Here is a 23,055-nt window from a genome sequence, read left to right as displayed (position 1 = left end):
GGAGTTATTTTATATCTGATTACCTCCCCTGATTGTAGTCAAAATGGATTTATATCAGTAAGTACTTATAGGACTTATTTGAAATTTCATTATTGTCATTAGTTGGACTGAGCCAATCAGGGTAGGTAATTATGGTCTGATTTTATGTCAAATTACCTCCCTTTATTTCAAATTAAAATGGGTATATTTCCGTATCTAACGAAGATACTGATCTGAAATTTCATATATGTCAACAGATTTATTTGGCAGATCCTTCTTTTGTTCACTTACAATAATTTTCTTTTTGATTACTTCCCTTTTACGTTACTATAAATAGCTTATTTTTAGTAACTTCTTTATTATTGGCCGTAGGGAAAACCCGAGACCACTTTTCTGTGGTACAACATGGATGGTACCTCCAATTTTTAGGTGTATTTTGACATATCTGTACCTTGTAAGAATTTTGTTTTTCTGTTTGGTTAAATTTCTTACTTTGTTTTTCCTGTCCTTTGGACTTAGATATTTTTTCTGAGGACCTTCTTGTCCTCAAGTGCAATGATAACAGGTGAGCGATATAGGGCCATCATGGCCCTCTTGTATAGTAATTTACATAGACAATTGTACAGCGGAATGTGTTTAAAAAATTGTTCTCTGCCTTTGAATCATGTGAAGAAGCGGTCAGGTTTTTGTGGAGAACAAGTCAGTTCTGGTGCCCAATCCAGCAACACTGGTTAGGGGGTTGTTACATGACTAAAACACTGTCAAAAAATTGTGTTTAACACAATCAGTAAATTAACACAGTTACTGTTAAATATTGCTTTAAAACAAACAAACACATCATTGATTGGTTTTGTTTATTTCAGAGACTTGAGAAGTGTGTTGTAGCAAAAGAAGAGCTGGAAAATGATCTATACTCAAAGGTAAGTCAGACTTCTCAAATTGGCTTGAAAATGTTCTGCACTGACAGGTATGTTAAACCTTACCCTGCTAAATTTTTATAATGGACTGGTCCATCATTCAATTTGGGCAATACTATTTATTATACGAAGGGGTGCATACCAAAAAGATACTTGACTGAATGGCGAATAGTGCAGATCATGATCAGACTGCACAGATGTGCAGGCTGATCATGATCTACACTGGTCGCAAAGGCAGAATTAATCGTGTTCAGCATGATAAGGGTTAAATACCTCACACGTGTTGAAGGAATTTAGTGTACAGTTTGCCCTTTGGGTTTTTTTTTCATCACAAGTGGCTTTCGATGAATGATGGATACTGCAAAATTATTACTACTCATCAGGGACTCATTTTCAGATATTTAGTGGTTGAATCAACATCACAAAATTAAATCTCAACAACCTAGTAAATATGTTCACAAGATGAAATTTATGAAGTCATATCTTCACAAAAGCAATTTGGGTCAGAACTTTAAACTTTTATGTCCCTGAAATTACATGATTTCAGTGTGGAATTTACACACGTTTAAAGCACTGACCTCAAGATTTTGACTAAAAATGATCTTTCTTTAAAATTGATGTTTGATCATATTTTGACCATTAAAACATGAGTATTTGTTTCTAAATGATCTAAATTTATTTGGTGTGTGAATTTTTGTTGTTGAATACACAAGCTCCTCTAAACTGCTTTGGTATTGTGGTGGAGATTTATTCATACAACGGGAACACTTGTGTGCTTGCTGACCTTACATATGTGAAAGCTTTGCCATAATTGTCTGGTGTGTTGTTTTGTTAGCTCACCTGTCACATAGTGACAAGGTGAGCTTTTGTGATCACCCTTCGTCCGTCGTCCATCCGTGCGTGCGTCAACAATTTTGTGTCTGCACGATAGTGGTTTCATTTATGATTTTATTTTAACCAAACTTGCACACAACTTGTATCACCATGAAATCTTGGTTCCTTTCTTGAACTGGCTAGCTCCCATTATGGGTTCCAGAGTTATGGCCCCTGAAAGGGCCAAAATTAGCTATTTTGACCTTGTCTGCACAATAGCAGCTTCATTTATGATTTGAATTTAACCAAACTTACACACAACTTGTATCACCATAAGATCTTGGTTCCTTTCTTGAACCAGCCAGATCCCATTATGGGTTCCAGAGTTATGACCCCTGAAAGTGCCAAAATTAGCTATTTTGACCTTGTCTGCACAATAGCAGCTTCATTTATGATTTGAATTTAATTAAACTTGCACACAACTTGTATCACCATAAGATCTCAGTTCCTTTCTTGAGCTGGCCAGATCCTTTTATGGGTTCCAGAGTTATGGCCCCTGAAAGGGTCAGAATTAGCTATTTTGACCTTGTCTGCACAATAGCAGCTTCATTTATGATTTGATTTTAACCAAACTTGCACACAACTTGCATCACTATTAGATCTTGGTTACTTTCTTGAACTGGCTAGATTCCTTTATGGGTTCCAGAGTTATGGCCCCTGAAAGGGCCAGAATTAGCTATTTCGACCTTGTCTGCACATGAGCAGCTTCATTTATGATTTGAATTTAATCAAACTTGCACAAAACTTGTGCTGCCATAAGATCTCAATTCCTTTGTTGAACCGGCCAGATTCCATAATGGGTTCCAGAGTTATGGCCCCTGAAAGGGCCAGAATTAACTATTTTGACCTTCTCTGCACAATAGCAACTTCATTTATGATTTGATTTTAACCAAACTTGCACACAACTTGTATCACAACAAGATCTTGATTCCTTTCTTGAACTGGCCAGATTCCATCATGGGTTCCAGAGTTATTGCCCCTTAAAGGTCCAAAATTGGCTATTTTGGCTTTTGCAGCCATATAGAGACTTCATTTATATTTTTTTTTTATATACAAACTTCCAAAATGTCTTCAACAACAATAAATCTTGGATTCCATGACAAATCAGATCCAGTCGTAGGTTCAAGAGTTATTTTATATCTGATTACCTCCCCTGGTTGTAGTCAAAATGGATTTATATTAGTAAGTACTTATAGGACTTATTTGAAATTTCATTATTGTCATTAGTTGGACTGAGCCAATCAGGGTAGATAACTATGGACTGATTTTATGTCAAATTACCTCCCTTTGTTTCAAATTAAAATGGGTATATCTTCGTAACTCATGAAGATACTGATCTGAAATTTCATTTACATTTGTATGTCAACAGATTTATTTGGCAGATCCTTCTTTTGACCACTTACAATAATTTTCTTTTTAATTACTTCCCTTTTACGTTAATATAAATAGCTTATTTTTAGTAACTTTTTTATTATTGACTGTAGGGAAAAACCGAAACCACTTTTCTGTGGTACAACATGGATAGTACCTCCAATTTTTAGGTGTATTTTGACATATCTGTACCTTTTAAGATTTTTTTTTTCTTTCTGGTTAAATTTCTTACTTTGTTGTTCCTGTCCTTTGGACTTAGATATTTTTTCTGAGGACCTTCTTGTCCTCAAATGCAGTGATAACAGGTGAGCGATTTAGGGCCATCATGGCCCTGTTGTTTGCATAAATTGGTCTATCTATATATATATATATATATATATATATATATATATATATATATATATATATATATATATATATATATATTGCTGCCTCAATATATGCCTCTAAAATTAAGATTTACTTTTGTTTTTTTATGCCCCCGAAGGGAGGTATATAGTTTTTGAACTGTCTGTCGGTCTGTCAGTCTGTCCGCAATTTTCGTGTCCGGTCCATATCTTTGTCATCGATGGATGGATTTTCAAATACCTTGGCATGAATGTGTACCACAGTAAGACGACGTGTCGCGCGCAAGACCCAGGTCCGTAGCTCAAAGGTCAAGGTCACACTTAGACGTTAAAGGTCATTTTTCATGATAGTGCATTCCTGTCCGGTCCATATCTTTGTCATCATGGACGGATTTTCAAATAACTTGGCATGAATGTGTACCACAGTAAGACGACGTGTCACGCACAAGACCCAGGTTCGTAGCTCAAAGGTCAAGGTCACATTTAGACGTTAAAGGTCATTTTTCATGATAGTGCATTCGTGTCCGGTCCATATCTTTGTCATCGATGGATGGATTTTCAAAAAACTTGGCATGAATGTGTACCACAGTAAGACGACGTGTCATGGGCAAGTCCCAGGTCCGTAGCTCAAAGGTCAAGGTCACACTTAGACGTTAAAGGTCATATTTCCTGATAGTGCATTGATGGGCGTGTCTGGTCCATATCTTTGTCATTCATGCATGGATTTTAAAATTATTGGGCATGAATGTGTACCACAGTAAGACGACGTGTCGCGCTCAAGACCCAGGTCCGTAGGTCAAAGGTCCTAAACTCTAACATCGGCCATAACTATTCATTCAAAGTGCCATTGGGGGCATGTGTCATCCTATGGAGACAGCTCTTGTTTTAGTCATTCTTAACCTTTATCCTGCTGGCTGCAAGTGATTCTGCCTTTGCGACCAGTGCAGACCAAGATCAGCCTGCACGGATGTGATCATGGTCTGCACTATTCGCTGTTCAGTCAGTAAATTAACACCCCTTTGAATCATAAATGGTACTGCCCAAATTGAACGATGGACCAGTCCATTTTAGAAATTTAGCAGGGTAAAGGTTAAATGATTAACACTACTGTACATGACATCACTCCTTTCAACAGAACAGTAATAAACTGATTCTTGTATAAATGTTGAGAAATTCGCACCATCATAAACATCCTTATTATCAATATTTTGTAATGGAACCATTCGAGCCTTTCTGGTGTAATAAACAATTCCATTCTTGCTAATTGAAGGAGTATATTGCATTATCAGTTGTTTAAGGACATATCAGTATGTACAAGATACAAGAAATCAGGGTCATTTAAGTTGATGATTTGTAAGCACCATATGATACAAAGTGTAGCTAAGTCACGGTGGCGATACCCTGGGTATGCAGGGGTGCAAAATGGCAGCGGTTCAGGTAACATTTTTTATTATTACTGTCTTAATACTTAACCAATTTTAACGAAATAAAGACGAGTGCCCGCTCATAAGAATACTACACCCTCGGCTATAAAGCTTGGGCTCCAGAGTTTCGTAGTTTTTGTGAAAAGTGCAATGGCGCATTCTGACGGAAAAAATGCAACTGCTATGTAGGGGGGGCATTTTTATGAAAATGACTAAACCAACTATCCCCATGTGCTTCGATAAACGGCTTGTAGGGCGGAACCGGGCTTGACATGTTCCAAAGCTGTTGTAGAACTTCAGCAAGTGAAGTCGTCAGTTTTCGGCATTTCCGGGCGATTGAAAGGAAATGCTGTGTGGGGAAGGTGTTTTCATTATGTTATGTGGGGGTGCTTTTGACATGTGGGGGTGACTTAACTGGCTGCTAGGCTGCTAGAGGCACGCAGTGATATGATCATTTGATATATAAAGTATATATATAATATGGATAGAAATTATCCCAGTGGAAAAAATCTTTCCAAGAATTTTTCATTTTGAAGGTGGATGTGAAGTAAACATATGAATGCCTTCTACGGGTACATTTGGGTACATATCTCTGGAACATATTGTCAACTCCATCCGCTCAGATTTTAACTTGTATTTTGATAATATTCCCTGTGTTTTTATCCCCGTATCCGTTAAATCGGGGGCAATATCTTTGTTGGCCTCTCTCTCTCACACACAAAACGTAAACATATCATAAAAATATTTAATTTCTTAATTGATGTCTTTGAAACTCACATACTTCACTCTTTTTCATATTACCTTTACATTGATATATAGACGTGATACCATGACCTTCATGATAACTTTTTCACGGTAAGACACTTGGCAATTTTTCTATTTATCAAATTAATGCTAATTAATGATAACTGCTTTACCACTTAGAACCATAGAATATTTTAAGTTTCAACTGTCATGACTATATTTCAGTACAATACAACTTCTAATGCCACCTTTAATATTTTTTTTCCAATTTCTTTAAAAGAGTTTTTATGAATGTTACCATACGCCGCTTTTTTGTCGCATGGATTGTTCAGTTTACATTTCAGCCAAGTTGACAAAGGCTATGGGGAATTTAATTATTTCTGATTTTTAAACGCAAAGATCAAAGTAAAATGAAGGACATTGTCATACTTAGATAGATCAAAGTGAACATCTTGTCACAAGAATTGGTATTTGTGAATACGAGTCAAATGTGTGAAGTAATAAAAAATATTACAGCAAACTAACTGCTTTTAGCGTTTAAACAGTAGATGTCAAATATCAGATGGACATCAAAATGACTATGTTCCGACTTTTAAAAGTAAAGATGAAAAGTCAAATAGTTGTTGTTCCTTATCCTATATAACACTGACCTATTTCCAATGACCGCAGCACACATCAGGACCCATTTTAAATGTCTGTAACTTACATTTTCTTGAAGAATATTGTCAGTGCTAACTAAAAATCAAAAGAAAAGCGGGGGTCATGTTTGATGCAAGAAAAATAATTTCAGTCAAACACACAAACTGCAAAATCAGTTAAAAAATGAGACCCCAAATTATACTGGTTGTGTATGATCTACGTTTCCATGAAAAATTTTGTCATGTTGTTATTTCATTATGAAAATGCTACCTACATGTCAAGCATAGATCTGTCATGTGATTTTAGCAAAACAATTGCAAAGAAAATAAGGAAAATAGCTCTACAGAGCAAAAAAAACTGAGGACAATTTGTATCCGCCATTATTACGCGCCATTTTTCTATTTAGTGTCTGTATGCCTAAAGGTCAAATATTAAAGAATATAATTGAACGTCTTGTAAACAAGGTTGTTATTTGATTATTAGCCAAATCGGTCAAGTACTAATTTAGAACAAGTTATGACCAAATTTAATATAATAGATCTAGGCCCCTTCTGACACCTACAGCTTTATATCTAGGTGTCGTATGAAAATGCACTCTCCAAAGGCCATAGCAGTATCGTGATTAAGTTTCAAGTCTCTAGTGCTAACGATGTATGAGAAGGAACATGCAAGGACGAACAGACGGACATCATCACAATATATATTGACATATAATATGCCTTTAACAGTTAAGAGTATTTTTCGCTGGCTTTATTTTTTGTCCGTATTATTGCGTGTCTCTAGCAGCCAGTTAAGTCACCCCACATGTCAGAAGCACCCCCACATAACATAATGAAAACACCTCCCCCACATAGCATTTCCTTTCAATCGCCCGGAATCACCGAAAACTGGCGATTTCACTTGCTAAAGTTCTACAACAGCTTTGGAACATATCAAGCCCGGTTCCGCCCTACAAGCCGTTTTTCGAAACAAACGGGGATAGTTGGTTTAGTCATTTTCATAAAAATGCCCCCCTACATAGCAGTTGCATTTTTTCCCATCAGGTTGCGCCGTTGCACTTTTCACAAAAGCTACGAAACTCAGGAGCCCAAGCTTTATAGCCGAGGATGTAGTATTCTTATGAGCGGGCACTCGTCTTTATTTTGTTAAAATTGGTTAAGTATTAAGACAGTAGTAATGAAAAATGTTACCTGAATCGAGAGATTCCGCCGCCATATTGCACCCCTGCATACCCAGGGTATCGCCATCGTGTAAGTTGTATATGTGATACAGCTCATCAGTACTGTGTGACTAACACAGATAACTTTTTATGCCCCTGAAGGGAGGCATATTAGTTTTCAACTGTCCATCCGTTAGTTTGTTTGTTCGTCACAAGGTTAACTTTTTGCATGAAGGCACTTTACTCGCGAACCACTGCACCAAGGACCTTCAGACTTCACATGCTGATAGTACTTATTGACTACACGACCCCTATTGACTTTGGGGTCACCAGTTCAAAGGTCAAGGTCACCAGGTCAAAGGTCAAGGCGCTGAGGGGGCATTTGTTACCATTAGTGACAGCTCTTGTTCTACATATTTTACAGACCACACAAAAGTTTTAATAAATAAGTTCTTCCTACAATTCCATTTCATTTCTGAAGATTTACTCTAACACAATTTTTATATTCTAGGAAATTAAAGTATTTCTTATATTTTCCAAGTTTTCACATAAATCTAGAGTTATTCCCCTTTTAAGCTTGGCATAAAATTCATTTTGCTTCACTGGTTAGCAGTTATCTTTTCATTATGTATGCAATTCTTGTATTGAAATTTCAGTTCTCTTTGGTGCTTAATAGGAAAAAAGAAAAAATACGGCAGTTGAAAGAACAAGGTGAGTGTGTATTAATTCTGACCTTAAAATATCGTACAATGTCAGCTATTTGTTTTCAAAAGCATTCTAAGTTGGATACCCTGCCCGCTAAGCTCAATAGGGAGAGCGTCGGTCTACGGATCGCGGGGTCATGAGTTCGAACCTCGGGCGGGGAATATGTTCTCTGTGACGATTTGATAAAAGACACTGTGTCTGAAATCATTCATCCTCCACCTCTGATTCATATGGGGAAGTTGGTATTTACTTGCGGAGAACAGGTTTGTACTGGTACAGAATCCAGGAACACCGGTTAGGTTAACTGCCCGCCGTTACATGACTGAAATATTGTTGAAAAACTGCGTTAAACCCAAAACAAACAAACAAACAAAAGTATTCTTAGTTGGTGCAGTAGGTGGAGCACAAGACTCAGTCAAGAAGTCATAGATTTGGCAGAGGGGTATTTCTCTGTGTATCGATGAAGGAAAACCATTTAAAGTTGACTGACTGCCTTTCATATCTGAGTTTCTTTTGAAAAAGTGGCTTAAATCCCAATAAAGTGAACATGAAACTATTTCTGCTGCAATCACTGCGAATAGGTTCATTAAAGACATTTTGACTGTAAATGTTTATGGGTAAATTAAACATATAGTTTATAACAACATTGATTTCCATTTTCTTTCAGTGCAAAGTGGTGTGTTTGGTAATAGCACAGATATTAAACAGTCACCTGAAGGTAAATTGCTTACATATTCCATCTGTTCCTTTGCTAAAACTGCACCAATGTCAGAAATGAAAAGTTCATAACAATTTAAAGTTTTACAGAAAATGGCATATCAAAATGATACTTTTCAGAAGATAAAAGTTGGACTAAACTGAGTCATTAGATCGAATATTTGAAATTTTTCAAATAGTCGAACTTTTGTAACCATCCTTTCATCTGTATCTGCATCAGGTTTCTCAACAACTACTGCGCAAAATGTTTGCAAACCTCACACATGTCTTAGCATCCTGAGATTACCACCCAGGACATGTGACATAAATATTATTTTGTCAAAATTAATTATACCATGATTTTGACTATTAAAGAATTTCAGGTTAAAGCTTTGAATGTAAGCAGGTTTCTCAGAAACTGGTTAGCCAAATGCTTTCAAATTCATACATGTCACCTTTGGTATCCTGGGGTGACCTCACAGGACAAGTTACATAACTCTAGCTTTTATTGGCTATTGTGATAACTCACCATCCATCGTCCGTCCTTATGACCGTCCAACCACACTTTTCTTGAAAAACTTCTCTGAAACTATTTGGTGGAAGTTGATGTTATTTGGTCTAGATGTTCCTTGGAAGGTTCATTTCCATTATTATTCAAACAGATACAGCATGGTTGCACATAAGGGCTGCCAGTGCGAAAAATAGAAAATCTTCAAACAACATCTTCTAATCAGCTGGCTTGATATTGAAATAATTTCACACAAATGGTCCCAGTGTGACACTCTACCAAGTATATTCAAAATATTCTGATTCATCAAAAGACATGGCTGCCAGTGGGAGTGGTCATTTTTGCCTTTATGTATAAAGTGGAATCTTTGAAAACTTCTGACCCAATTTTGAGATAATTTCACACAATGAAATGATCTGTTTAGCATATTTTATGATTGATTGATATAGCCGTGATGAAACAAGTATATTTGATCATATCTGTCAAAAATTTGTATTAGTGGCACCTTAGGTTGGTTTACAACAACATAACGTTATAAATTGTGTTTTCAATATTTTAAAAGAATCAGAGACAAGTACTACACGAGTAAAGCGGCAAAGAACAGGGACACAGGATAGCAAGTCACAGAACAGGTACCAAGCATTTACATATTTAAGTATAATATTATATCTGTGCAGATCAGACATGGTTTAGATCATGGTTCAGACATGTAGAAATTTTGGTCACTGGGTATCGACTGCTAAACACTTATGAGCCGCGCCATGAGAAAACCAACAAAGTGGCTTTGCGACCAGCATGGATCCAGACCAGCCTGCACATCCGTGCTGTTCGCTAACGGTTTCTCTGATTGTAGTAGGTTTTAAAAGCGAACAGCATGGATCCTGACCAGACTGCGCGGATGCGCAGGCTGGTCTGGATCCATGCTGGTCGCAAAGCCACTATGTTGGTTTTCCCATGGCACGGCTCAATTATGGGTACTAGTCATATGGCATTGACTTCAAGTCACTTCCACATCAGAAGAACTGAATGCATTTAGATAGCTAGAAAGTAACTATTCATTTGGAGTGCATACATTCTGTTAGAATATTATAGGAATATTAAAACAACCTCAAAACAGAGACAAGAAACAGATGATAGAAACATAGTTTTGAAGAGAGATGCAGAACTTGAAGCTAGATTATTTCAGTAATTTGCTTTATTTTATAGCTTGCATAACCAGTGGCAAATTTTGATTGTTGCACTCACAGAGATTGACCCGACCCAAGGGTCAGTAGGAATGTATAAAATCCTGGTCTGAACTAGTTATAAATAATTTACAACCAAAGGGTCAGTCAATCCTGGTCTGAACAACTTATGAATAATTTCAGATCTAGAAGCATATTCAGGGGTAATATTATAGACAGGACTGAAAAACTTGTAGGATTTCAAGAGGTTCCAGATTACAGTCTTGTGTTAGAAGGTGTTCCACTTTAATCAGATTTGTACTTTAAGAATTTGTGTTTTTGCTTTTTCACATTTGTATAAAATGATAATAATAGCATAGATAATATGGATATTTAATATACAATATTACCTCTTTTAAAGTATTCAGCCCAGATTCATCAACATTTAATGTCTTAAAATTTAGATTTTAAACCTCTGAAACTTAGAATTTTTGTAACTTTGTTTGGTAATGTGATGTAAATTAGATGTGAAACCAAAATTTGTAGTCCTGTTTGGCGCCATATAACCTATACTGTGTTGGTGTGCCGTAAAACCCAAATAAATAAATAAAATTGTTTGGTAATGCACCTATACTGTTTAACCTTTGCATTGCTCTTTGTTATGTATGCTATTCTTGCAAAGTAACATTGAAATGCATACACAATTTACTAAATTATTATAGGAAAATTTTATAGGTAATTTTAACATTTAAAAGTCTTATGTCAAATTTTCATACTTAAGCAGTGATTAGAATATAAACCTTGTAGGCATTCTCATTTTATGATAATGATTAATTTCTCTGTGTATTTCAGTGGCTCTGAAGAGAACACAGATGAAGAAGAGACAGTAAGTTTTGTTTGCACCATTTTTATGTTTTCTTACATTTATTTTTGTAAATATTGTTTGCACCATGACATTTCTCTGCAAACTTTTTTTGTGGTGAGCTGTTAGTATATGCGGATGATCCCGCATCAGTTCTGGATTATATGTCGTCATTTTTACTGAAACATCTTCTCCTGTGAAACTACTGATTGGAAATACACCAGCTTTGGTGTGTAGCATTCTGGCATGGACCTTTCTTGAGTCTGTTCAAATGGTTATGCTTGACCCTATTTAGGGACCTTAAGAGCTTAAAATAGAAAAAAAGTTAAACCAACCTTCTCATGAATCACTAGACAGATCTTACCAAACTTTGTCTGTAGCATCTTTGTAAAGACCTCTCAGGCTTGTTCAAATGGTTCGGCAGCTATAGCTAAAGAGATATTTAAATGACTTCTGGTGAATTGTTTTATGGACCTTCATTAAAATCAGCGTAGGTGCCTCTGGAGCAAAAAATAGAAAAAAACTAGACTTCTCATGAACAGTTTGATCGATCTTCACTAGACTTGGTCTTTCCATGGATGTTTGAGTCGGCTAAAGGCTGAAAGCCTTTTGACGAGTCCTTGCTATCCAACGATTCTCTAAATGGACCGAATAACATGTGAAGGGATGTAGTTCCATTAGATTTCTCAAATTTCAAACAGTTCACTGCATGAATGAAGTTAAATTGTGTGAATTCCCTTTGCTATGACCAATATACGATGTAATCTGTCATATTTATGACTTGTAATTGTGCAATTCTCGAATGTTACTCATTAAGCATAAATGTGCATTTAAAGAATTGCGCAGGCTTACAAAGCTTGGGTAACATCCAGCGAAAGACAAAAAATAGTTCCAGCAGGGCTCCAGATAAGATGCGTATTAGCGTAAATTACGTATAGAAATAATGCAAATACGCATGTCTAATAATTTCTAAGCGTATAAAAACGTATATAAAATTACAGAAACGCACACAATGCTTTTTTAAAAACAAAATCTGAATCGTCTGGATGCGTTAGATAACATAGCCGATCAGCCTTAATTCTCCCACATTGAACGTAAACACGCATCGTATGATTTCTATAAACTTTGCGTGGGTTGAATTTTGCAGTCAGTAAACGGATAAATTATCGGAAGAAGAAGCTCTTACTGGTTTGTTTAGTTACTATTGATATTAAAAATGATTTTAATTCTTATTTTTCGAGAAATAAACAAATCGGCGAAACATTAAATTGTATTTTCTTGTAGTTTTTGAAATCAAAAGTAGATCGTCTATGTTTGGCGAAACGAAACAACGTTTTTATGAAAAGATTTAAATAAGAGGTAATTTAACCGTAAACTTCAATGTCAGATACTGCCAATTGCTGCTAAATGTCTTCGTATCATCACAATTTGTAAAATATATTGTTCAAACTGGAGAAAAGTGTAATCGTATTCGGATATAATATTTTGGGTAAATATCGAGCTGTGTTATGAAATTTTAAGAAAAAAACTAAAAACAAACTGAAACTGGTAGACTATACTGTCAGTACATCAATCATTAGCCGACTCAGGCCATTCAGGCCTTTGATTTTTAGCTCGACTATTCGAAGAATAGTCTAGCTATTCTACTCACCCTGGCGTCGGCGTCGGCGTCACACCTTGGTTAAGTTTTTGCATGCAAGTACATACAGCCATCAGTGAAAGGCATATAGCTTTGAAACTTATTTCTTCTTTTTCTAGGTCAATTACCAACCTCTCTGGGTCAAGTCCCATAACTCTGACATGTATTTTGAGCAAATTATGCCCCCTTTTGGACTTAGAAAATTTTGGTTAAAGTTTTACATGCAAGTTACTATCTCCAAAACTAATGCAGATATTGATTTGAAACTTCACATGTGTCTTCGGGGTTATAAAACTAGTTGATAGCAGCAAGTCCCATAACTCTGACTTTCATTTTGGCCAAATTATGCCCCCTTTTGGACTTAGAAAATTCTGGTTAAAGTTTTGCATGCAAGTACATACAACTATTTCTAAAAGGCATATAGATTTAAAACTTATTTTTTCTTTTTCTAGATCAATTACCAACCTCACTGGGTCAAGTCCCATAACTCTGACATGTTATTTGAGCAAATTATGCCCCTTTTAGACTTAGAAAATTTGGTTAAAGTTTTACATGCAAGTTACTATCTCCAAAACTAATGCAGATATTGATTTGAAACTTCACATGTGTCTTCGGGGTTATAAAACTAGTTGATAGCAGCAAGTCCCATAACTCTGACTTTCATTTTGGCCAAATTATGCCCCCTTTTGGACTTAGAAAATTCTGGTTAAAGTTTTGCGTGCAAGTACATACAACTATTTCTAAAAGGCATATAGATTTAAAACTTATTTTTCTTTTTCTAGATCAATTACCAACCTCACTGGGTCAAGTCCCATAACTCTGACATGTTTTTTGAGCAAATTATGCCCCCTTTTAGACTTAGAAAATTTTGGTTAAAGTTTTACATGCAAGTTATTATCTCCAAAAATAATGCAGATATTGATTTGAAACTTCACATGTGTCTTCGGGGTTATAAAACTAGTTGATAGGATCAAGTCCCATAACTCTGACTTTCATTTTGGCCAAATTATGCCCCCTTTTGGACTTAGAAAATTCTGGTTGAAGTTTTGCGTGCAAGTACATACAGCTATTACTAAAAGGCATATAGATTTGAAACTTATTTTTTCTTTTTCTAGATCAATTACTAACCTCACTGGATCAAGTCCCAAAACTCTGGCATGTATTTTGGGCAAATTATGCCCCCTTTTGGACTTTGAAAATTCTGGTTAAAGTTTTACATGCAAGTTACTATCTCCAAAACTAATGCAGATATTGAATTGAAACTTCTCATGTGCCTTCGGGGTTATAAAACTAGTTGATAGCAGCAAGTCCCATAACTGATATGCATTTTGGTCAAATTATTCCCCCTTTTGAACTTAAAACTCTTTTGATATTTAACTTTTTTGGGTAATATTTTCCTGCTTCTGGGTCAATATTTCGAATAGTCGAGCTTGGCTGTCTTACGGACAGCTCTTGTTTCAATGGTTCTGCTTGACTGCACTTAATACCTGTCAGAGCTTCAAAGAAAGAAATTTTAAACAACTTCTTCTATGAACCGCTTGATGGATGTTTGCCAAACTTTGCTAGTAGTGGGGCATCTGTGGCTGAAATGTTTAGGTCACTGGCTTTAAATCACTTGCCTGTCACTGCTGCAGGTTCGTGACATCACTTGGGTGTAGAATTCTTTCATGTGAGGAAGCCATAATGGTTGTTCTATCCAAATGCATGCCTAGGCCAGCAGTAATTCATGGAGAGGCATTGGGGTCTACCTCCATCATCTAAAGTTGGAATGTCACCATATGACCTATGATTGTGTTGATATAACATTAAACCCAATAACCAATCCTTTTCATGTATCTTCTCTATAGCCTAAAACAAAGAGAAGTCGGACTGGGACACAGAAGAAGCGAGAGTCAGGGGGAGATGACTCACTGATACTTGACAACGATGATGATACAGAAAGTGGAACATCAGTATCAAGGTTAGAGCACAACACAATTGTATTTGACTTTGCATATGAGGTAAAAGTGGGTGTAAAATATTTCTTTAAAAGTTCATAATTATGCAAGACCCTTAATAGAAAGGTTTAGATTTGCATATATGTATAGTGTATTTAGGTTATCCGTATTCATAGAAATAGGCAATTGGCTTGAATTGCTAAAATTAAAAGAAATTATTGAGTATCTTGCTACATATAATGAATATGGTTTTGAATTGTAAAATTAGATTTTGCAAGTGTTTTACTGACACACAAGTATAAAGGTATTGAAAATTGATGTTTAGAATTTTTACACCTGATGCATGTATGAAATTGCTACCTCTCTTATTCTGATGTAGCTGCAGAAGTCAGATATACATGCATGTATACTGTAACATCAGACTTGACCATTAATCACTCAACTGTGTAATTCTGGAAAGAATTTCTATAGTGCTAACTTTTTGCTGACGTAACTGAATGTTAAGATTTGTACTCAGTTGAAAACTTTATTGGATAGAAAGAAACAGGTGTGGGATTTTTATCCCCTTTTCTTCACTAGAGGGAATTCGGCGTAGGATGAACTTTTTTCTAACTTTTTGAAATGACCTTAAGCAGTATTCTGTTATACATTATAGGCCACGCCGTCAAAGAGGTCGACAACAGAAAAAGCAAACACCAGCTAAACCAGTGCTACCACGAGTAGGTTCAGGGGAAGCCACTCCAGGGTAAATTTGTTTATAGAATTCTTAGAGTACATTATGCACACATTTCATGTGTGAAAACAGAGCTCCAGATAAGCTGCGTATTTGCGTATTTACGCAATTAAAATTGCAGAAAACCCAATTGAATTCATACAGTGTGCGTTCTGAAACGCAAGTTAAATTCCTAATACCCAATTTGTAAAAATTTGCTTGCATAACGCATTTTTCTTATTACTAGAACGGGTACGAGAACATTGTTGCAGCACAAACAAACAAATTAGTGGGGTTTATGACAGTTATCTGTTTGTGACGATGTAGTGTCGCCAATACTGGATGACATCTTTTGGGAGAATGCATATTGCGGTGACCTCATCGTTCTGGATACTGTGGATAACTGATCTCCGACTGCATTAAAAGTGAAAAAGAAAACAACAGTATGGAACATTCATTACAGTTTTAAATACATTTTTGTATTAAACATTGAAGGGCGCCATTAATATGCTTAGGTACTTAGTCAATCCTGTCTAATGATATATACCATGTATACTGTAAGCAAAAATACTCAATTGTTAGTGCGAGATTGGTAAAATACCCAATAGGTTTTAGAAAATACCCACTTACTTCTGAAAAGGCTGGGTAATGATATTATTTTTACCCAATTCAAATTTCCAATACCCAATTCAGACAAAAAGTGATGGGTAAATACCCAATTGCACCGAAAGCTTATCTGGAGCTCTGTGAAAATAATAATGACACGGTATCTGTATAAAGATGAAATAAATGAGCCGTGCCATGGGAAAACCAACATAGTGGGTATGCGACCAGCATGGACCCAGACCAGCCTGCGCATCCCCGCAGTCTGGTCAGGATCCATGCTGTTCGCTAATAGTTTCTCCAATTCCAATAGGCTTTAAAAGCGAACAGCATGGAGCCTGACCAGACTGCGCGGATGCGCAGGCTGGTCTGGATCCATGCTGGTCGCATACCCACTATGTTGGTTTTCTCATGGCACGGCTCAAATATGTTTGTTTGTATAAACAGTGCAGTATGTCAGGGATAAAATACAGTACAGGTATAAGTAAACACAATTTGGAGACGAAAAAAAGGAATTTTTTTTATCGATTGCAGCTTAATGTTCACAGTTCTGTGTCACCAATTTAGATAAATTTGATGATAATTTTCTAGGTTTAGATCAATACTTGAAGCTAATAAATTTTAGTGACAGATGCGCCTACTTCAGCTTAAAACTATTACTGTTGAATCACAGAGTGTATTATACACCTGTCCAATATCATTTACTTGGTCTGTATTTCTGGTCAGAAACTATTTCTAGAATATCTTTATTCTTTGTTGGATATTTTTTGCAGATTATGATAAATAATATTAAATCTAATTGCCAGTGACCATCGATTTTCCTTTTAACATATCTTTCCTAACTTTTTGTACCCCCCAACAACAAAGTTGTAAGGGGGGGTATACTGGTTTCAGGTTGTCTGTCTGTCCATCTGTCTGTCTGTCCGTAGACGCAATCTTGTGCGCACCATCTCTCCTTATCCCCTTGACAGAATTTAATGAAACTTCACACAAGTGATCAGTACCAACAGTAGTTGTGCATGGGGCATGTTACGTTCTTTTAGAACAAATTTTTGCAGAGTTATGGGACTTTGTTTTTTTTGTTACTATACTTTATACATACACACAATCTTGTGCGCACCATCTCTCCTCATCCCCTTGACACAATTTAATGAAACTTCACACAAGTGATCAGTACCAACAGTAGTTGTGCATGGAGCATGTTAGGTGTTTTTAGAAAAACAATTTGCAGAGTTATGGGACTTTGTTTTTTTGTTACTATATTATATACATAGACACAATCTTGTGCGCACCATCTCTCCTCATCCCCTTGACACAATTTAATAAAACATCACCAAGTGATCAGTAACAACAGTAGTTGTGCATGGGGCATGTTCCGTTCTTTCAGAAAAAAAAATTGCAGAGTTATGGGACTTTGTTTTTTTGTTACTATACTATATACATAGACACAATCTTGTGCGCACCATCTCTCCTCATCCCCTTGACACAATTTAATGAAACTTCACACAAGTGATCAGTAACAACAGTAGTTTGCACGGGGCTTGTTAGGTTCTTTCAGCGACAAAAATTGCAGAGTTATGGGACTTTGTTTCTTGTTAACATACTGTGTACATACAGTCTGCATATGCAATCTTGTGTGTGCCTAATCTGCCAAACCCTTCTACACAATTTAATGAAACTTCACACAAGTCATCAGTACCAACCCTAGTTGTGCATGGTGCATGTTACATTCTTTTAGATAAATATTCTGCATAGTTATGGGACTTTGTTTTTTGTTACTATACTGTATACATACAGTCTATATATATATATACAGTCCACATAATTATGCAATCTTGTGTGTGTCATCTTGCAATGTACTGTGTCAGTGCATGTGGGGGGGGGGGGGGGGGGTACATTCATCACCTTTAGTGATAGCTCTAGTTAAGCTTGACTATTGAGATTAGGTAGAGCTATTGGACTCACCCATGTGTTGGTGTCAGCATCCGCACCAGTGTTTATGTAAGCTTCTGTCTCAGAAATCACTTGAAGGAAAAGATTGAAACTTGACATGCTTATTTACTGTGCACTTATTCACTGTGATAAACTGACTTACAGTGCACAGATGCAATAACTCTTGATTTGCAATTTTTCAAAATTATGCCCATTTTTCAGCAAAAAAATTTTTGATGAGGTTTTGTAAGCCGGTAACACAGTGCCTACTATTGGGAATGGATTTAAACTGCACACACTTGTCCACTATGATGACCTGACATGCATTGTACAGGTTCCATAACTCTTGTTTGCATTTTTAGCTTGTCTGATTTTTAGTTCACCTGAGCCAAAGGCTCATGGTGAGCTTTTGTGATCGCCCAATGTCCGTCGTCTGTCTGTCAACATTTTCTAAAAAAAAATCCTCTTGAAAACCACTGGGCAGATTTACACTAAACTTCACAAGAATGATCCTTGGATGGCCCCCTTTCAAAATTATTCAAAAAATTGAATTCCACAAAGAACTCTGGTTGCCATAGCAACCAAAAGGAAAAAACTTTAAAAATCTTCTTATCAAAAACTGCAAGGCATAAAGCCTTGATATTTGACATGTGACATCATCTAATGGTCCTCTATGAAAATTTTTCAAATTATGCCCCTGGGGTGAAAAGAGGCCCCACCCCGGGGGGCCCAAGATTTACATATATAGGAATTTTTTTTAAAAATCTTCTTGTCCAAAACTGCAAGGCGTAGAGCCTTGATATTTGGCATGTAACATCATCTTATGGTCCTCTATGAAAATTGTTCAAATTATGCCCCTAGGGTGAAAAGAGGCTCCAACCTGGGGGTCCCAAGTTTTACATATACTTATATAGGAAAAAACTTTAAAAATCTTCTTATCGGAAATGACTAGAACTAGGTCTTTGATATTTGGTATGTAGCATTGCCTTGTGGTCCTATACCAAAATTGTTCAAATTGTAGCCTTGGGGTTAGAAGAGGCCTGCCCCGGGGGTCCCACTTGTATAGGAAAAAACTTTAAAAATCTTCTTGCCTGAAACTGCAAGGCCTAGGTTTTTTATATTTGATATGTTGCATTGCCTAGTGGTTCTCTACCAAAATTGTTCAAATTATGCCCCTGGGGTGAAAAGAGGCCCTGCCCTGGGAGTCCCTAATTTTACATAGACTTATATAGGAAAAAAATTTAAAGATCTTCTTGTCTGAAAGTTCAAGGCCTAGGCTTTTGATATTTGGTATGTTGATTTGCCTTGTGGTTTTCTACCAAAATTGTTCAAATTATGCCCCTGGGGTGAAAAGAGGCCCTGCCCTTGGAGTCCCTAGTTTTACGTAGACATATAGGAAAAAAAATTTAAAATCTTCTTGTCTAAAAGTTCAAGGCCTAGGCTTTTAATATTTGGTATGTAGCATTTCCTAGTGGATTTCTAATAAGTTTGTTCAGATTATGCCCCTTGGGTAGCCTGGGAATCCAGTCTGACAATTTCTAACTTTTTTAATACCTGCAAATTGACAGCCTGGGGAAACCTGTTTTCCGACCACAGCGCCACCTATATTACACCCGAAATATGCGGGTGTTTGATAAAGAACGATAACCTCTGAAAGCAATATACCATGGCTAAAAATAGAAACGGAATTCTCACGGGAAAGACAGATCGGAATCGTGTACTTCCGAAGGTTTCAGAACATTTCCGGGACATAGACAAATACCAGTTTGTACCTCCCATAGCTTTTCCAGCAAGTTGTAACAACTTTTAAATGTATCAGTATAAACTTAAATTTGCATCATAGCTATCAAGAAGTTATATTAATGCAGACCTAGTGATCTACGGAAATTGCCGAATTTTCGGCATCATTGCCTCGTTTCCGTTTCAAACGAGCAAATCTGATCACATGTTAATTAGGCTAATTATAGAAAATCGATAATCAGTAGTAACATGGAAACTCCTTCAGATTTCCCCAGGCGTTGATAATATCAGAAACTCGATGAATGCCAGTTAACTCTAATTAGCGCAAATTAAGTGATCTTTAATGCATAGGTATTAGGTATGATTTCTTCTGACAAAGCACAAATATTATCAACGGCTTCCCAGGCTACCCCTTGGGTGAAAAGAGGCCCCACCCTGGGGGTCACTTGTTAAATGAGTTATATAGGAAAAAATACTTCAAAAATGATCAGATCATATTTCCAAGACTGTTTAATTATGATTACCTGATGTCCCCAAGTGATAAGGGTCACCTAACAATGACCTTGACCTACTTTCTTGTTTTTTAAGATACAGCCTTGAAATTTGGATGGCATGTACTGTTTTGCACACCGATCTTAAAACTGACTTTCAATGGCCATAAATGTGACCTACTGACCTACTTTCTTAATATTTTAGCATCAATTTGGCTTTTGAAACATGTAGCTTGTAATACTCAGCTGAGTGATCCAGGGTCATCATGACACTCTTGTTTAAAAAAAAATTACGAGGCATTATCGTCATTTGATCGTCGGCATTGGTTAAAATTTTTGTTTAGGTCCACCTTTTTTCAAAATCTGTTAGAGCTACAGCTTTGAAACTTTGCACACTAGTTTATCGTCATTAGGGGACTACTAGGCCAAGAACCATAACTCTCACCGGCACTTTGTCAGAATTATGGCCCTTTTTGTACTTAAAAAATCTTAACTGAAACTCTTCTTTTGCATATTGTCCAACACTTGCAAATGAGCGATGACACTTGTGCTCTTGTTACAAAATTATGCCCCTTTTATGACTTTTATATTCATTCAGTTGACAAGGCTGTTGAATAGTCAAGCATTGCTATCCTCCTACAGCTTTTGTTAAATTTGTAAATTCATGTCTGTACAAAATACCTGTTAGTTGAAATTGTGGATTTTTATGCCATTGAAAATAAATGACTTCACAGTACTGGGGTGTGTTTAGAAAACAGTCCAATTACTGTGAAATCATTTTTATTCGCGTAGGACGAATTTTCGTGTATTTCGCGCTAGGACCGATGCGCAAACTAAAGACCGCGCCATTATTATTTTTCAATTTTATTTTGTCATTTCTAAATTGAAAATGCGCGAATTAAAGCCCGCACGAAACAGTCCTTTTTCACATTTGCGCGAAATTTCATGCCAGCGAATTTAAATGATTTCACAGTAGTAAGAAGCAGCAATGCTGAAATTTCTTTGGTCTTTGCCAAAGTAGTTTATTTTCATATTTGCCAAAATGTCTATGAAAGAATGTATAATAAAGCTAAGATACTGCAAACTGTGATAAAAGTAAAACTTAGGTTTCCACCTCTCTCATTGATATTCTTACCATTTTGATATATTTTCTCATGTCATTGCTTTTATATTTTTTAGAAGTGAGCGAAAGTCTCGTCTACGCAAAAGTGGTTCTTCAAATAGCAACAGATCTAGTGAGAACGTTGATGCAGACGACCTGCTGGGTGACTTATAGGATGGAAACATCACCAGTCTGGTGCAAAGGAAAAGCACAGCAGTAATGTTGAACTAGAGTACATGAAAATTTGTTTACAATTTTCTGCCTTAATGTTTGTGTAAAACACATTAATACATATGGTTTGAGTATCATTTTATGCATGGGCATATTCAGTTTCAAAATGAATTGGATTCAGAGGTGCTTCTTTTTAAAGAACTTCATAAAATTCAGCCTGTGGTATAGATGGCAAACAGGAAGACAGTGTACATTTAACATATGAAATGTTCTTTATAATCTTGATCCATTATGTCACAGAAGTTGTTACAAAAATAGTTGCCATTTTGCGTTGTGTTGAAATAAGAGGGCAAATTTATTTGAGGCCATATGAAAAAAAGATGAGTAATTTTGTTTCCTTTTTGCTTTAAAGTTCCGTAAATTTTGTTTCTTGGTGTTTTTATTTTGTTAGATATAGAGCTTTTGTAGATGTCAGAATATTGTCATCACGTCTTTAGTACAGATTTGTGAACAATTTTTGCACTTCCATACATTTATCATGCCTTATTAAAAAAGTTCATTCTTAAAAGCATAAATTTCCATTAGTTTAACATAAAAAAAAGGTCTTTTCCATTCACTGAAGTATGTTTCTGGATAAAGACTTCTGACTGAAGTTTGAAGAAGTTTGTTTAGGTGCAGTTATTCCTTATTGTCAAGGTCATTTTATGTCTGAATCAGCAGTCCTTGTTTCAGAAGATATTGAAATAATAACATTGTTAATTTGAAATCATGAACTTGTTAATGTTGTTGTCATTGAAGACTTAAAGATTTGACATTTCTAAAAGATATGCATTGTTGAATATGTCTTTGAAGGGAATAAATAATTTTTATTTTTATTTACTGTTTTATTGATTATGCCCCCCACTCCCCCTTTCCCCATTCAAACATACAGAGTGCTTTTTTTGCTCATGTCTTTTGGTCCTTGGGTCGGAAGAATGTTTTGTTTTGCTAATGACTGCCGGTCCAAAGGTTAGTAGACAGTTTGGTTTACAATTATTAGGGAACGCGAAAAATTGGCCCACAGCAGTCATGAAATTATTACTTGTGGTCAGGGGTCATTTACCTGTGGTCATTGGATGACCCCTATTGTTTAGGTCACAGGTCAAGGTGTTAGTGATCTCTAGACTGAAATTGGATTCGAATCAAAAACTGGAGAATAGAATTGTGAAAGTTCATAGGGCGATTGCCTTTGGTCAGTGGATGACCCCTATTGTTTTGGGGTTTAGGTCACAGGTCAAGGTGTTAGTGATCTCTAGACTGAAAATGGATTCGAATCAAAAACTGGAGAACAGAAATGTGAAA

At 36.3% G+C, this 23,055-nt stretch overlaps 1 protein-coding gene across 1 annotated transcript in view; it reads left to right on the top strand.

Annotated features, from left to right (window-relative positions):
• The window catches only part of LOC123535623 (DNA repair protein XRCC4-like), a 41,649-nt gene extending 19,060 nt beyond the window's left edge, over nucleotides 1-22,589 (top strand). Inside the window, exons 5-12 of the mRNA XM_045318346.2 lie at nucleotides 843-899; nucleotides 8,110-8,164; nucleotides 8,826-8,876; nucleotides 9,925-9,994; nucleotides 11,378-11,411; nucleotides 14,874-14,986; nucleotides 15,619-15,708; nucleotides 21,621-22,589. Coding sequence (XP_045174281.2) covers nucleotides 843-899; nucleotides 8,110-8,164; nucleotides 8,826-8,876; nucleotides 9,925-9,994; nucleotides 11,378-11,411; nucleotides 14,874-14,986; nucleotides 15,619-15,708; nucleotides 21,621-21,717 — 567 coding nt within the window. The 3' untranslated portion in view covers nucleotides 21,718-22,589. The remainder of the gene's footprint in view (nucleotides 1-842; nucleotides 900-8,109; nucleotides 8,165-8,825; nucleotides 8,877-9,924; nucleotides 9,995-11,377; nucleotides 11,412-14,873; nucleotides 14,987-15,618; nucleotides 15,709-21,620) is intronic.
• Nucleotides 22,590-23,055: the final 466 nt, after the last annotated feature.

This window comes from Mercenaria mercenaria, chromosome 17 (genome assembly GCF_021730395.1).
Source record: "Mercenaria mercenaria strain notata chromosome 17, MADL_Memer_1, whole genome shotgun sequence".
In the NCBI taxonomy this organism is placed as follows: domain Eukaryota; kingdom Metazoa; phylum Mollusca; class Bivalvia; order Venerida; family Veneridae; genus Mercenaria; species Mercenaria mercenaria.
This window is presented reverse-complemented; position numbering and strand designations above follow the sequence as displayed.